The sequence below is a fragment of the Hemiscyllium ocellatum genome, chromosome 34 (assembly GCF_020745735.1).
Source record: "Hemiscyllium ocellatum isolate sHemOce1 chromosome 34, sHemOce1.pat.X.cur, whole genome shotgun sequence".
Lineage (NCBI taxonomy): Eukaryota > Metazoa > Chordata > Chondrichthyes > Orectolobiformes > Hemiscylliidae > Hemiscyllium > Hemiscyllium ocellatum.
The window spans coordinates 36,533,066-36,549,091 of record NC_083434.1 but is presented as its reverse complement, the minus strand read 5'-3'; the positions used below and the strand labels follow the sequence as shown (position 1 = coordinate 36,549,091).

Sequence of the window (16,026 nt, the reverse complement as noted above, 5' to 3'; positions counted from 1 at the left end):
AATCCAGTCACCCATCTTTTCTATTCAGATCGCTCAGCAAATTTCCAGAAATTCAAAAACGCATAGACCTAGGTTGGAATACTGCAACAGGAGAGGATGGAATTTGAACAAAAAATCTGGAATTAAGAATCTAATGATAGACATAAATCCATTGTTGATTGACAGAAAAACCAAGCTGGTTCATTTTAGGGAAGGGTACTGCCGTCTGCTTACATGTGACTCCAAACCCACAGCAATGGGGTTTACTCTTCTGGGCATAGAACATAGAACATAGAAGGATACAGCGCAGTACAGGCCCTTCGGCCCTCGATGTTGCGCCGACCGAATCCTACCTAACCTATACTAGCCCAATAACTTCCAAATGCCTATCCAATGCCCGCTTAAATGACCATAAAGAAGGAGAGTTCACCACTGATACGGGCAGGGCATTCCATGAACTCACAACCCGCTGTGTGAAGAATCTACCCCTAACATCTGTCCTATACCTACCACCCCTTAATTTAAAGCTATGTCCCCTAGTAACACCTGACTCCATTAGCGGTAAAATTACCAGGGCAATTAGGGATAGGCAATAAATGTTGACCTAGACAGTGACACCCTTGTCCTGTGACTGAATAAGAAATAAAAATAATAAACCGGGTTTATGCGTGTTTGGAGTGCATTTGTGCAATTTACCCTCAACCCCAAGGACTTCAGCACTCCAAGATGGCTGGTTACCAGGGCAATTAGGGACTGGCATTAAATGAAGGCCTAGCTAGCGAAACCCACATTCCGCAAACAAATGCAAAAACTACCTTCTTCCCCCATTATAGGCCAGGACTTTTCCAAAGTTTGAGTTTCCCACTATTGAAAGGTCAGGAGGGCGAGCACATCCTCCTGGATTCTGGCCCCACACCCCCAGCTGTAGGGTGTAGTCAGGCCTTGTGCCCTCCCAGTGAGACTGGCAATCTGCAATCGCAGTGGCACCAGCAGTGGCCAAGACTGGGACTGCAAGCAATTCCCAGAGTCCAAGTACTAGAGCCCAGGACCAGGTTAAGTATGGGGTCTCAGGAAGGGCAGGGTGGTTGCAGCCACCAGCCAATCTATTACCTGAAAGGAAGGGTGGGGTTCTTTGGGCAGTGGTGGAGTTTGAGGAATTGAGAAAGATGCTGGATGTGTGTGTGTGAGAGAGAGAGAGAGCGCAAGAGAGAATGTGAGTGCAAGAGATCGCAAGTGCAAGACCAAGTGCAAGACAGTGCAAGTGTGAAACAGCGCAAGGGAGCAAATGTGACAGAGTCTTAAGAGTGTGAAAGTGAATGAGTGTGCATGTGCGCGCACGTGTTTTGGTACATGTTTGTGGGGGTAGGGGGGAGATGCCCAATCTCAGAAGGAGGGCAATGATAGGAACAACCCAGTTCCCACCCAAGGCCCAAGTATGATTACTTTGTACTTCCCTCACCTCCCAATTCCTGAATGTCTCCTGGCACCGTGAATATTGAGGCTGGTTGGGATACAGCCCTTTTGTGTTTATTCAATGGGCACTTCAGGACCTGAAATGGGGAAAGGCTGGGGCCTCATCAAGGTCTCACTCATCTCACCTGAAAACTACACAGGAACTGAGAATGGGCTGAGGAGGCCACCCAACCATCCAGCCTGCAACCCCAGAAAGGAGAGAATATTCCCCTGAGTGGCTCCAGTTCTGTCTCCAAGGCCTGGGAGATCCTCAAGTCAACAACAAACTCCAGATTCAAGTCTCACCGGCCCTGGAGATGTCTCATAACAAATATAAACAGGCTCATTACAAAATACTGCAATGTAAAACTCCATGAATGTAATGTAACATCCCAATTCCCAAGTCACATCTAGGGGCTGGAGGAGCAACTGAAGTAATGCTTGGGGAATGAGGTAAAGTTTTAAAAAGCATCTTCGAGGAGGGGAATGAGATGGAGAGGGGAGAGGAGGCACAGAAGAGATTCGGAGTTTGAGGCCCAAAGCACGGCCAATAAAGATGGAGTGATTAACATCGAAGATGAGCACGAGGCCATAATCAGCAGAGCGCAGAGCTCTGAGGACAGCTGAAGCAGATTACAAAAAGGAGAAGGGGCGAGAGGGACTGAAGGATTTGAGAACGAAGAGCAACTGCATCAAATCATAGGCACCGCCAGACACAGCCTCATTCCTCCACCACCCCCATGAATATCCTGTCAGGCTGACTTTGCACAGAGCAGGGATTGATGCAGAGTTTTTCACAGCAGCCTGTCCATCTGGGGAGTTGGGAGTGCTCAGGTCTAGCCGCACTGTTAACACAGCGATCCTCAACACAAGCCTTGTTCGAACAGCAGTCAGCGAGTAAATAGCCAGGCCTCAAGCTTCTCAGAACTCAGCTCCACACAGGCTGACATTTCTCTGCACCCCCCCACCCCCCCCACTCCATTCCCACTGAGACGTCCCAATTACAGGAATCAAAACAGCCAGGATAATCTCTTCCAGTTGCTGCGAGGTTTAACACAGAACTCACCAGGCCTTCAGGCTGACCACTGCTGCCGCACTAACTCAGTCATCACACCCATTCTCTCTCACACACACACACACACACTTGCATTGCCCATTGCTGGATGAAACAGTATGATTATCAGAAGTCTGGCTGAAATCAAAGAGGCTTGAATAACCCCTTTGATGTGACAACCTCCTGATTCTAGATGCTCCTTGCACAGAAATGAAAATTTGATTCCAGTGGGAAAGGGGAGTTCATCAAACAGCCTAAATAGTAGTGGGCAGCACTGCTGCCTCACAGCACCAGGGACCGGGGTTCAATTCCAGCCTCAGGTGACTGTCTGTCTGCACATTCTCACTGTGTCTGTGTGGGTTTCCTCTGGGTGCCCCGGTTTCCTTCCACGGTACAACGATGTGCAGGTTACGCGGAACAGCCATGAGAAATACAGGGATGGGGTAGGGGTCTCAGTCTGATTGGGATAGTCTTTGGAGGGCTGATGTAGACCCAATAGGCCAAATGGCCTCTTTGTGCTCTGTAAGGATTCTGTGAACAGAGGGTTAATTTGTTCATTACCAGTGTCTAGGAAGAGCGTTGGTCTTGGCAGCACCACCCAAGGAACACGGAGCAACGGGAAGACCTTTTAGAATGGAGATAAGGAGAAATTTCTTCAGCCAGAGAGGGGGGAATCTGTGCAACTCATTGCCACAGAAAACTGTGGAGGCCAGGTCATTGAGTATATTTAAGACAGAGATAGGTTCTTGATTGTCAAGGGGATCAAGGGTGCTACTTCAAAACCAGCTGCTGTCTTAACACACACACACTCTCACTCGCACAGAACCTCACACTCATACATTCTGAGCCTCTCACTCACACGCAGCCCCATATTCAGGTACACACGCGCACACACAAAGATACGCACACAAAGTCTCTCTCATGCACACGCAGCCTCATGCCCACACACAGCTTCCATTTAGAGGTGACTTAGATTAGATTAGATTACTTACAGTGTGGAAACAGGCCCTTCGGCCCAACAAGTCCACACCGACCCGCCGAAGCGCAACCCACCCATACCCCTTACCTAACACTACGGGCAATTTAGCATAGCCAACTCACCTGACCTGCACATCTGTGGGAGGAAACCGGAGCACCCGGAGGAAACCCACGCTGAGACGGGGAGAATGCGCAAACTCCACACAGTCAGTCGCCTGAGGTGGGAATTGAACCCAGGTCCCTGGCGCTGTGAGGCAGCAGTGCTAACCACTGTGCCACCGTGCTGCCCTAACACTTAATTGAACCATAAGAGATTCTGAGGGGTCATGACCAGTGGATATGGAAAGGATGTTTCCTCTTGTGACAGATTCTGGAGCTAGGGATCATGGCATTAAAATAAGGGAAAACCCATTTGAAACAGAAATGAGGGATCATTTTATCTGAGGGGTGAGAGTCTTTGAAATTCCCTTTGTCACAAGTACAGAATTTTAAAATATTTTTAAGGCAGAGTTAGTAGATTCTTGATGACAAATAGGGATGAAAGATAATCAGGGGATGTAGAGTTGAGGTAAAATCAGATCAGCCATGCTCCCAGTGAATGCTGGAGAAGACTTCAAGGGCAGAGTGGACTCCTCTTGTCCCTTGTTAGTTCAGCTTACACTGGGATCGAACCTCTGAACATTTGTGATCACTGACACTGGAATAACTGGCCACTAGATGGAGTGCGGGAGAGGCTGAGAGCCACCTGCCTCCCTCTCGCTCTGGGATGCTGCCTGACTCCTCCACTCTTGGCACAGGCAACATCTAAAATTCAACGCCCAAGGAATGGGAGTAACAAATCTGCACTGTACCACTCGGTACACAGTGCTGGGACACTCCTCAGCCCTTGGATCTGTTCACAGTTCAAAACTAGAATGATGCAGCTTTGCTATGCAAGCTATTTTACTGGATCCTATCTGGCTCACTCCTCCAGGCCTCTGGCTACATTCGTTCGTGTCCAGATTCAGTGAACACTTCTGTCAAAATTCACAATGCACAAAATAAACCGCAAGCAAGTTCCAACTGCTGATGGCTTCACAATCCAGAATGCACTGACAAACAAAGGGCCTTTGTCTCACTACACTCTCTGTACATATGTTGCTGTTCTATATGCATTCTGGAGAAATGCATACAAATCAGAACAAACGCATTTCCCCCCTCTACTCTCCATTTATTAAGTCGACAAGTATTGTCTAATTCAATTAATACAGGGCTGTGTACAGAGTGCAACAGAGTGGGACTAACTAAATAGCACTTGAAGAAAGCTGCCACAGAGTTGATGGAGCAAATGGTCTCTGCTGTTGTTTCAGTCTATGATCCTCTAGTTACATTTGTGCCACACCATTGCCAGGCAATGACTGTCACCAACAACAGGGTGGCGCAGTAGTTAGCACTGCTGCCTCGCAGCATCAGGCACCTAGATTTGATTCCAGTCTCAGGTGGCTGTCTGTGTGAAGTTTGCACTTTCTCCCCGTGTCTGTGTGGTTTTCCATCAGGTGCTCCAGTTTCCTCCAACAACCCAAAGATATGCAGGTTAGGTGGATTGGCCATTGCTAAATTGCCCAGGGATGTGTAGGCTAGGTAGGTTAGCCATAGGAATTGCAGGGTTATGGGGAGAGGGATGGGATGCACTTAGGAGGACCGGGTGGACTTGATGGGCTGAATAGCCTGTTTTCACATTATATGGATTCTATTATAAGACAAAACTTCATCACCCCCTGACATCTAATGATATTATCATCACTGAATCCTCCATTATCAACATCCTGTGTATCACAGTGGTACAGAAACTGAACTGGACTCGCCATATAAATACAGTCTCTTCAAGAGGAGGTCAGAGGTTAGGAATACTGCAGCGAATAATTCACTTCCTGACTCCCCAAAGCCTACCCACTATCTACAAGGTACAAGTCAGGAGTGTGATAGAGTTCTCCCCACATGCCTGGATGGGTGCAGCTCCAACAACACTCAAGAAGATCGATACCAAAATTAATTCCCTCCACAACTGATGTATACACTACTGACACAGTGCAATCTACAAGATGCACCATAGAAATTCACTAAGGGTCCTTACACAGCACCTTTTAAATGTCTGATATCTACCATGTAGAAGGACAAGGGCAGCAGATGGATGGGAACACCATCCCTTGCAACCTCCGCTCCAAGTTGCTGACCATCCTGATTTAGAAATATATCACCCGTTCCTTCAGTGTCACTGGGTAAAACTCTGGAAATCTCTCCACCACATAGGCTGCAGTGGTTCAAGAAGGCAGCTGACAACCACCTTCTTAAAACAAAAAAAACCGCTAGCGGTCACAGTGGGTCAGGGATCCTGCCGTGATCTCCAGCATTTTTTGTTTTCAGTTCAGATTCCAGTAATTTGCTCCTTCATTGCTACCTTCTCAAGGGCAACTAGGGCCAGGCAATAAGCATTGGCCCAGCCAGTGATGCTCACTTCCCGTGAAAGAATTCAAAAACTCAATATCTGTCATAAATTCTTGAGGTGCCCTGTGTGGTTTTCCTTGTATTCTAATTGTCCATTGAATTTGAAAGCATGGTCCTGGGTTATTCTAAGCAGGAACGTATGGATCAGTCCTTACGACTGGTGTAAAGAGGCAAAAAACGCATTTGTACACCTTCAGCCAAGAATCGAAAATCAAGAATCAAAACAAAACTCACTCTGGTCATGTTTACCAGGTGATCAGGGGATGTCAGGAAGATATCAGTCTGCCTCCAGTGGCAGCCTGCTGCTAATGCAGTCCTCCCAGAGCCAAAAGCCCCTTCTATTACAGCGTGGGAGAGTTACTCAAACTGCCACAGTGGATATATATAGACTCGTGGGCTTAACCCAATTCCTCAGGAAAGTCTTGGTCAGAAAGCCAGCAGAGGAGAAATGTCTCTAATGGGGAAAAGAATAAACATTTTGAAGCAGTACCACCTTCCTCAGTCCAACATTCAGGAGGGATCTTGTGGGGAGGTGATGTTGTGGTAGCAATGTCACTACAGACTAGTAACCCAAGGTTCTGTGAACAGTGCTACAAATCCCATCCTGACAGATGGAGGAAGGGAAATTCAGTAAAAGTCTGGAATTAACCACTGTCAATTGTTGTATAAACACTGTCTAGGTCATGGATGCCCTCGAGGGAAGGGAATCTGCCACCCTTATCCATTTCTGGCCTACACATACATCCCAGACCCAGAACAACAATGATTGAGTCATAACCGCCCTCTGGGCAACGAGGGACAGGTAATAGATGCTGGCCTAGCCAAGGATGTCCACATCCCGTGAAAGAATTAAGAAAATAAGGCATTTGGAGTAATGTCTTCGAGTAAAAAGTGAGGACAGCAGATGCTGGAGATCAGAGCTGAAAATGTGTTGCTGGTTAAAGCACAGCAGGTCAGGCAGTATCCAAGGAGCAGGAAATTCGACGTTTCGGGCCAGAGCTCTTCATCAGGAATAATTGGAGTAATGTGGTATAACTGGTAATGTCACTGGACTAGTAATCCAGAGGTTCAGCCCAATGGCTAAGGGACACAAGTTCGAATCCCACCATGGCAGATGGTGCAATTGGATTCAATAAAAATCTGGAATATGAACTAGATGCAATAATGATGATCATCATCATTGATTGGTGTAAAACCCTATCTGGTTCCTTTAGGAAAGGATATCGGCCATTCTTACCTTGTCTGGTCTGGCCTACATGTGACTCCAGATCCACATCCCATGAAAGAACAAAGAAAAAAAGATTAGTGTCACCCTATTAATGTCAGAATGGGTAACTTTACCACAAACAGTGATTATTAAAGCATGGGGCTCTAGGTCTTTAATTCAGCAGAAAGACTGGATTTATGAAGCTGTGGTGACAAGTTGCTGGTGGTTAGCCAGCAGTTAGTAAGGTTCAGGAGCTCCCTAACACCCATGCCCAATTTTGCCACTGGCATTGCAGACAAGGCCAGCATTTTCCTTAATCTCCCTTGAATACGATGGTTTGCTTGGCCATTTTAAAAGGACTTTTTTTTTTGTTCACAGGATGAGGGTGTCGCTGGCTAGGCCAGCATTTATTACCCAGCCCCAGAGGGCAGAGTGATGTGGGTCTGAAATTACATGGAGGCTATACCAGGTAAAGAAGGCAGTTTTCTTCCTTAAAAGATATTAGACAGTGTTTCCTGACAATTGTTTCATCGTTAGACTCTTATTTCCAGATTTTGGGAATTTTGTCATGGTGGGATTTGAAACCAGGTCCCCCTAACATTACCTGGGTCTCCAGATTAATAGTCTAATGACAACGCCTCTAGGCCAATGCCTCCCCATAAGAGTTAACCCTAATGCTTTGGGTCTGGAGTCACATGCAAGGCCAACTTCTTCCTCTAAAGGATATCATGAAGCATTTGAGTTTTCATACCAAGCACTAACTGTGTCAGTTTTGGTGACCATGAAACTAGCTTTCAATTCCAGAATGTTACTTAATTGAACTTAATTTCCACCCACTCCATTGGTGGGATTAACCCTTATCCCAGAACATTAGCTGGTAACCTCACCTAAATGACATTGCCAATGCAATCACCATTCCCCGTTACATTACTTCTGGAAAAAAAAAGCGATTCTGAGATCGAGTGATGGTATCTACACTGGAAAATGTAAGAACTCAGTAATGAGCACCCAAGTGAAATGATCTCAACAACACTGTAAGAAGCAGCTTTTCCAACTTGCTATATTCTCAAATCTAATGCCAACATTGCCACAATTCCAGATCAGTTTTGAAATAAGCTGTGGGCAAGGGGATGCTGAGGCACAGTTGATGGTATCCTGCCCCTGAGCCAGCAACTCCTGACTGAGGGGATGTTACCCCTTGTAGGGGTATCTTGAACCAGAGGCCACAGTCTTGGGATACATGGTAGGCAATTTAGGACTGGGATGAGGGTAATGAGTCTGTGGAATTCCCTGCTACAGAAGGCTGTGGAGGCAAACGCTCTGAATACGTTCAAGAAAGATAGAGAGACACACACATATTTAGACGTTAAAGGCACCACCAGCTATGTGGAGAAACCAGGAACATGGCATTGAGATAAAGGATCAGCTATGATTATACAGAATGGGCAGAACAGGCTCAAAGGGCTGAATGGCCTACTCCTGCTTCTAGTTTCTACTCTTTTATATTGTCTGAGAGACTTTTGGAAAGAGTCTCTAAAGGTTGGCAACAGAACTTACCCATCTGTTGCCAGGAAGAGACAACAATCTGCCCTCACTCCCCTGTTTCCTGATTCCCTACTGTGTTATTACTGGTAGGGCCCTCTCCATGTTGGTGACAAATGAGGCATTTTGCAATCTTTTGCAAAGAATAAAACATGTAAAGTCAGCCCCAGATCGTCTGAGTTGCTGATTCCCATAATACACGGGAACAGCAAGCCACTCAGCCGCTCTGACAGGTTTTGTCATGAACATAATCACCGCTAATTTTCCAGCTGAATGCCACTTACCCCGCACTCTCCTTCGTATCCATCAATATCTTTAATGCTAGAACACCAAAACACTTAATATAACTTTTTGTCACCTATAGAATTAATGCAAGGTTGGGAAGGGTAAGTGAGGAAGGATGTTTCCCCTGACTGGCAGGGAGGAGAGTGGGCCAAAACCAGAGGATAAAGTTTCAGAATGTGAGGTAGACCACAGGGGAGTGAGGCGAGGGGAAACTCTTTCTTTTGGAGGATGGTGAATCTGTGGGATTCTCTACTCCAGAGGGCTGTGGAAGTCCAGTTGTTGAGTTTATTCATGATAGTGATAGATAGATCTCTCAATACTAAAGGAAGCAAGGGCTGCAGGAAAATAGCATCGACGTAGAAGATTGGCCATGGTCGAGTTGAGTGGCGGAGCAGACGTAAAGGGCTGAATGGCCTCACCTTGCCCCTATCTCCTATAGTGGGTTGAGGTGAGGGAGGGGATGCAGAGTAGGTACAAGGGTTATTTGTGGGATCATGTTGCATGCAAATGAGCTACTATGTTTCCTACATTACAACTGACACGACACTTCAAAAAGCACTTCATTTTCCGTAAAGCACTCTGACATAAAAAAAATTACAAAAATGTCGTCTCTCTTTACTAATAAATTCAATGGATTCCGGATGCTAATTTGCTCCTTTCTTCATGGCAACACTTCAGCCAATCAGCACTCTTCCCTGCTGTAGTATAAATTGCTGTGATTGCTTGAAATTTGGCATTCTTGCATTGAGTCCTGACGAGTACAAGACAAACAGCTTCAGGAACATGTTTCTCTATGTTCAGTGAGATTCAACAGAGAGTCAAGGATCAACCCTCCTTTAACCAACAAGGGGTTAACAAGGAACCAGCCTTCTGCCACAAGGTCAATATCAGTGGTCCATGTGAGGGGGAATCTAGATAAACACAAACTGGAGAAAGGGATAGAATCAGAATGGCCACAGAAAGCCTTTCTATCCATCCTGTCCATTGTGTTATCTTGTCTCACACTCCTCCTACTTTTACCCATAGCCCTCTAAACTGTTTTGTTCTTAGAGATTTCATTGAATGGCAGTGCAGGCTTGATGGATTGAATGGCCTACTCCTATTCCTAAGTTCAAGGGTTTTGTCATTATCTGGAGCCCCGAATGAAAGCTCCGACTGAAGAAAAGGTTCTGTTGACAGGATGGGGCACAGCCACGTAGGCAGAGCCGAAACACTGACAGAGACCAATTGAACATCACGACCCGTGTTTGGGCTTCAAAACACTGGGAGTTGGTGTGCCAAGCAAAATGGTTTCCTATGTCCCAAATGCCCCTCCAAGATCAAAGAGAAACTCTGCAACCGTTAAAAGGACAGTGGAGGGTCAGTAGGGTTGGCTGGACAACACAATCTGCACTGACACTTCAGAACCCCAAGACTTTCAGGGAGATATCAAACAAAACAGACCTTCACTCTGTGTTATCGCTATGATAACAGAGCCTTGGGGAAGCTGCACACATGCTATCTTCGGCACAGCTGCACGCTCCACACGATGTGGATTCTCCAACCAGTTCAGACTCTCAATAACGTGATAGTGAGCCAACGAGAGACAAAGAGAGACGATTTAAGACTAACATTCGGCCATGCATCCTGGCTTCAGTGATCCCAGGGCTGGGATAGGGGAACCAGCCTACCTGAGGGTTGAGTCAGGGTGAGTCTCCATGTGGCTCTCCAATCCATATTTGCAGATGAAAGTCTTGTAGCAGATTGGACAGTGAAGAACCTCTTCAGTCTTTTTCTCTTCCTCCTCGTCGGAGGGAACCTCTCGGGTAACCTAGGCAGGAGGAAGGGACAGAGAGAGAGAGAGAGAGAGAGAGAAGAGCACAGATGGTCAATCAACATGTCGAGAATGATGTTGCCTTGTTGGGAGGGATCAGTTGTGTTGGTTTCCATCTCTTCTTGCTCCAAAATGTCTCCCCTACTCTCTCATATGGACTGGGGTGGAGGGGGGAGCACTTCCATGGGCTATTCTGGTGATGGGAATGTGGTAGTTGCCCTACACCTGAGACTTATACTCGGTAACAGCTCTTCACCTATTCAACCACAATTTCCTAGGATGTTGCCTGGGCCAGACCAGTTTCAGTGACAGAGAGGGATTGGCCAGACTAGGGTTGTTTCCCGTGCAGCAGAGGAGATTGAGAAGGTACACAGTGTATAAATGTATAAAATCATCAGTGGTGTAGACAGGGTAGACAAGAAGAAACTTTTCCCCTTAAAGGGATCAATGACCAGGCATATAGGTTTAAGGGAAAGGGCAGAACGTTCAGAGGAGATGTGAGAAAAACATTTTCACCCAGAGGGTGGTGGGAAATCTGGAACTCACTGCCTGTGAGGGGTGGGAGAGACAGAAACCCTCATCACACTGAAGAAACATTTAGATGTTCATTTGCAATGCAAAGGCTATGGGCCAAGTGCTGGGAAATGGGATTAGAATAGTGAGGTGTTTGCTGTTGACAAGCACAGATTCAATGGGCTGAAGGGCTTTTTTCTGTACTGTAAATCTCTATCCCAGTACAAGAAGGAATAGGCCTTGATTTTATTCCCATGCTACACCCCAACTCCATATCCCCGGCTCTGCTGTACAGTCGATTGTAGCTCTAGGGCCTGCTGTATGTTAACTGAGACCAGTCAGAGCACGGGCAGGCAGGGCTGAGGGTGGGAACCAGGTGACTGCCTCACCTAAGGTGTTTCCCAATGGACTCCCTCTGCCAGTGACGTCAACCAACATCATCACAGGGTGAGGCACTGGAGATGGGCCAGTATCCAGCCAACTCCCCGGACAGTAACTGCCACACAGCTGTGGGGTGGAGGTAAAGGGCAATAAAGGATGTGACGGAAGAGAGGGCATGAGGGAAAATAAATTGTACAGTGAGTCAACTGCCCCTTCCCCTGCTCCAACACACTCACAGATATCACCCAACATTTGTAGAGGCCTCTAGGACATCAGCAATTTCCAATGGGCGGCACGGTGGCACAGTGGTTAGCACTGCTGCCTCACAGCGCCTGTAGACCCGGGTTCAATTCCCGACTCAGGCGACTGACTGTGTGGAGTTTGCACGTTCTCCCCGTGTCTGCGTGGGTTTCCTCCGGGTGCTCCGGTTTCCTCCCACAGTCCAAAGATGTGCGGGTCAGGTGAATTGGCCATGCTAAATTGCCCGTAGTGTTAGGTAAGGGGTAAATGTAGGGGTATGGGTGGGCTGCGCTTCGGCGGGTCGGTGTGGACTTGTTGGGCCGAAGGGCCTGTTTCCACACTGTAAGTCTAATCTAATCATGCCCAATCACTTAGTGAGTCCAAACCAATTTGACTGGGTTATAAATTTTAATTGTAGAGTCACTGGGTATGTCACTCTATTCAGATGGGGCATACTCAGGTGTGACACTGTATACTAGAGCTGTGCTTATTGGGTTTGGAGGCACTTGCTTGTAATGTGCATCCCTGCAAATACAGATGTGTGAAGCTTAGACTCCACTTGTATCCTTCAGCACTCGACTATCTGATGTGGAACTCAATCTCCTCATAATAGTGACCCATTAGCCAGTGAAAGTGGACACTGCAGGAACTCATTTAGGGAATGGTGTTCAATGACATGCAAGCCAGGGGAGGGGGCTGCTTACTACACTCCCATGTGTTAAAGGGGGACCACCCTCAAATGCTGAAAATGTGTTGCTGGAAAAGCGCAGCAGGTCAGGCAGCATCCAAGGAGCAGGAGATTCGATGTTTCGGACATAAGCCCTTCTTCAGCCCTTATTCCTGAAGAAGGGCTTATGCCCGAAATGTCGATTCTCCTGCTCCTTGGATGCTGCCTGACCTGCTGCGCTTTTCCAGCAACACATTTTCAGCTCTGATCTCCAACATCTGCAGACCCCACTTTCTCCTCGAACACCCTCAAATGGCCTGGCCTGCCACACGAACATCCATCAAGTATAACTTGTGCATTCATTATTCTCAATCCATCACCTATTGTTACTCAGCTCTCTAAGGTTTTAAAGTGGGGGAGACACTGGAGGCCGGAATTGTGTAGAGAATTTTTAAAAAAAATTCACTCCACTCAAAGCACTCTGACAACAGAGCAATACTTTCCACAGCTGCATCCTATCACATTCGTGCCCCAACTGAGGAACTGTCAAATCTTTCAGTCGAACCCACTTCCCCTTTGAAAGATTACAGCAGCCAGTCTGCCTAGAGATTGAGAGCATCATGTATACCCTCGCATTCGTATTATCAGGCCATCAGATCACTCTCGTCACACATGCTGCGTGTATCAGTACCCATTCCTTTGCTGCCAAACCTTTCATAGTACAGGCCTATAGTATGCTTTTCTTATTCAAGATATTCTAGAATGCAGCAATGTCAGGATGTAGAAGCAAATTACTGCAGATGCTGGAATCTGTACTGAAAACAACAAATGCTGGAGATCACAGTGGGTCAGACAGCATTCATGGAGAGAGAGCAAGCTAACGTTTCGATTCGAGATGACTCTTCATCAGAGTTGAGGGTGAAGCGGATAGGTGGGAAGGAAGATGGACAAGTAGGACAGGTCATGAGTTCGAAGGTTGGAACTGGGATAAGGTGGGAGGGGGAATGTGGTGTTGGAAAGGCACAACAGTTCAGGCAGCATCCACGGAGCAGAAAAATCGACATTTTGGGCATAAGTCCTTCATCAAACCTATGCCCAAAACGTCGATTCTCCTGCTCCCCAGATGCTGCCTGACTGGCTGTGCACTTCCAGCACCACACTCTTGACTCTCATCTCCAGCATCTGCAGTGCTCACTTTCTACTAAAGTAGGGGAGGGAAAATGAGGAAACAGGTGAAATCCACTTTGATGCCATGTGGTTGGAGGGTCACAAGTTGGAAGATGAGGCATTCTTCAGATGGTTAGGGCGTGGCACTGGAGGAGGCACAGGACTTGCATGTCCTTGGCAGAGTGGGAGGGGGAGTTGAAGTGTTCAGCATGGGGTGGTGGGGTTGGTTGGTACGGGTGTCCCAGAGATGTTCTCTGAAACGCTCTGCAAGTAGGCCTCCTGTCTCTCCAATGTGGAGGAGATCGCGTTGGGAGCAACGGATACAGTAAATGACATGTGTGAAAGTCCAGGTAAAGCTCTGATGGATATGGAAAGCTCCTTTGGGGCCATGGACAGAGGTGAGGTGGGAGGTTTGGGCCCAGATTTAGCACCTCCTGCGGTGGCAGGGAAAGGTGCTGGGAGGGCATCTCCAATCACACAGCATCAATGTGGATTTCACCAGTTTCCTCATTTCTCCTCACCCCACCTTATCCCAGTTCCAACCTTCCAACTTGGCGCCACCCTCATGACCTGTCCTACCTGTCCACCTTCTTTACCACCTATCCTCCTCTCTGACCTATCATCATTACCCCAACTCCATCTATCTATACCACTCTCAGCCACCTTGCCCCCAGCCCCACCTCCCTCTCATTTATCTCTTCACTCCCTTGGCCCACAAGCCTCATTCCTGAGGAGGAGTTCTTGTTCGAAACGTCGATTCTCCTGCTCCTCGGATGCTGCCTGACCTGCTGTGCTTTTCCAGCACCACACTCTCGACTCTAATCGCCAGCAGCTGTAGACCTCGCTTTCTTCATCAAAGTTGATGAAGGGTTCAGATAAAGAGTCATCTCGACTCGAAATGTGAGCTTGCTCTCTCTCCATGGATGTTTTCTGACCTGCTGTGATCTCCAGCATTTATTGTTCTCATGTCAGGATGTAGTTCACTGTGTTACATTGTAGAGTGACAAGGCTCTGCAGCAAGGAAAGTGGAGAAGCATCCTGCAGGAACTGAGGGTAAAGGGTGCAGTCCATTTAGTGGAGACATTAAATCAAAGTCTGCTTGGCTAGGCACAGCTCTACTTTCAAGCCAAATGGACCTGCATCCAATTTCTTTCACAACATTCACCCCTCAGAAAATAGATTCTCTGGTTGTTCTTGTGGGAACTTGCTGTGTACAAAATGTCTGCCACATTCCTGACATTACAACACTTTAAAAAGTGTCATTTTGAGACCATCAAGTGGTTAGAAATAGCACCATATAACTGTGAATCTTTCTTTCATACGATATCTATTCACTTGGCACAGAATCATTCACTGTTGGAAATAACAACAGAAAAACATAATTGCAAAAATGTGACAGGTCAGACAACAGCGGGAAGAGAAAGCATTGTTTTGATGCTGAGTGGCTAACCTGACGCACATTTCATCACTTTCTGCTTTCAATTCAACAGTCGGCAAACACGGCTACAATTAATTTTTTAAAAATTTATTCTCTTATGAGATATGGGCACTGATGGTAAAGGCAGCATTTATTACTCAGTGGAGTTGCTGTTTGAACAAAGTAGTTTGTTAGGGCTATTTCAGGGGGTGGGGTTCAAGAGTGACGGTCCCATTGCTGAGATTCTAGTGTCAGCTTGGGTAAGGATGGTACTAGGGACATCAGTGAATGACAACAGCTGATGCTAGTTGCTGTTATTGAGACTAGCTTTCACTTGCAGATTTTATATTAATTAATCTGCCCTGGTGGGATTTGAACCCATTCCTCCACGGACCTGCACGTTATCAATCCAGTGGTTTTGCCACTACATCATCATCATCAGCCCTTCCCCAGCCCCTGCACTATAGCAGAGTATTAGCAATTCAATAAAGGAGCCTCACGACTGGGGTCACACAGCACAGGAGACGACCATATGGCTCAGCAAGATCATGCTGGCGCTCTGAGGAGCATTCCGGTCACTTCCACTCCCTCCCTCACTCCGTTCCCTTAGCCCCTCCTCAAGTCCAGTTCTGTAACAGCCTTAGATTAGATTAGATTACTTACAGTGTGGAAACAGGCCCTTCGGCCCAACAAGTCCACACCGACCCGCCAAAGCGCAACCCACCCATACCCCTACATTTACCCCTTACCTAACACTACGGGCAATTTAGCATGGCCAATTCACCTGACCCACACATCTTTGTGACTGCGGGAGGAAACCGGAGCACCCAGAGGAAACCCACGCAGA

At 47.1% G+C, this 16,026-nt stretch overlaps 1 protein-coding gene across 5 annotated transcripts in view; it reads right to left on the bottom strand.

Moving 5' to 3' along the window:
• The window catches only part of rreb1a (ras responsive element binding protein 1a), a 226,421-nt gene that overhangs the window by 34,259 nt on the left and 176,136 nt on the right, over positions 1-16,026 (bottom strand). For all 5 annotated transcript variants that reach the window (XM_060850146.1, XM_060850148.1, XM_060850144.1 and 2 more), the window contains exon 7: positions 10,652-10,791. In XM_060850146.1, coding sequence (XP_060706129.1) covers positions 10,652-10,791 — 140 coding nt within the window. The remainder of the gene's footprint in view (positions 1-10,651; positions 10,792-16,026) is intronic.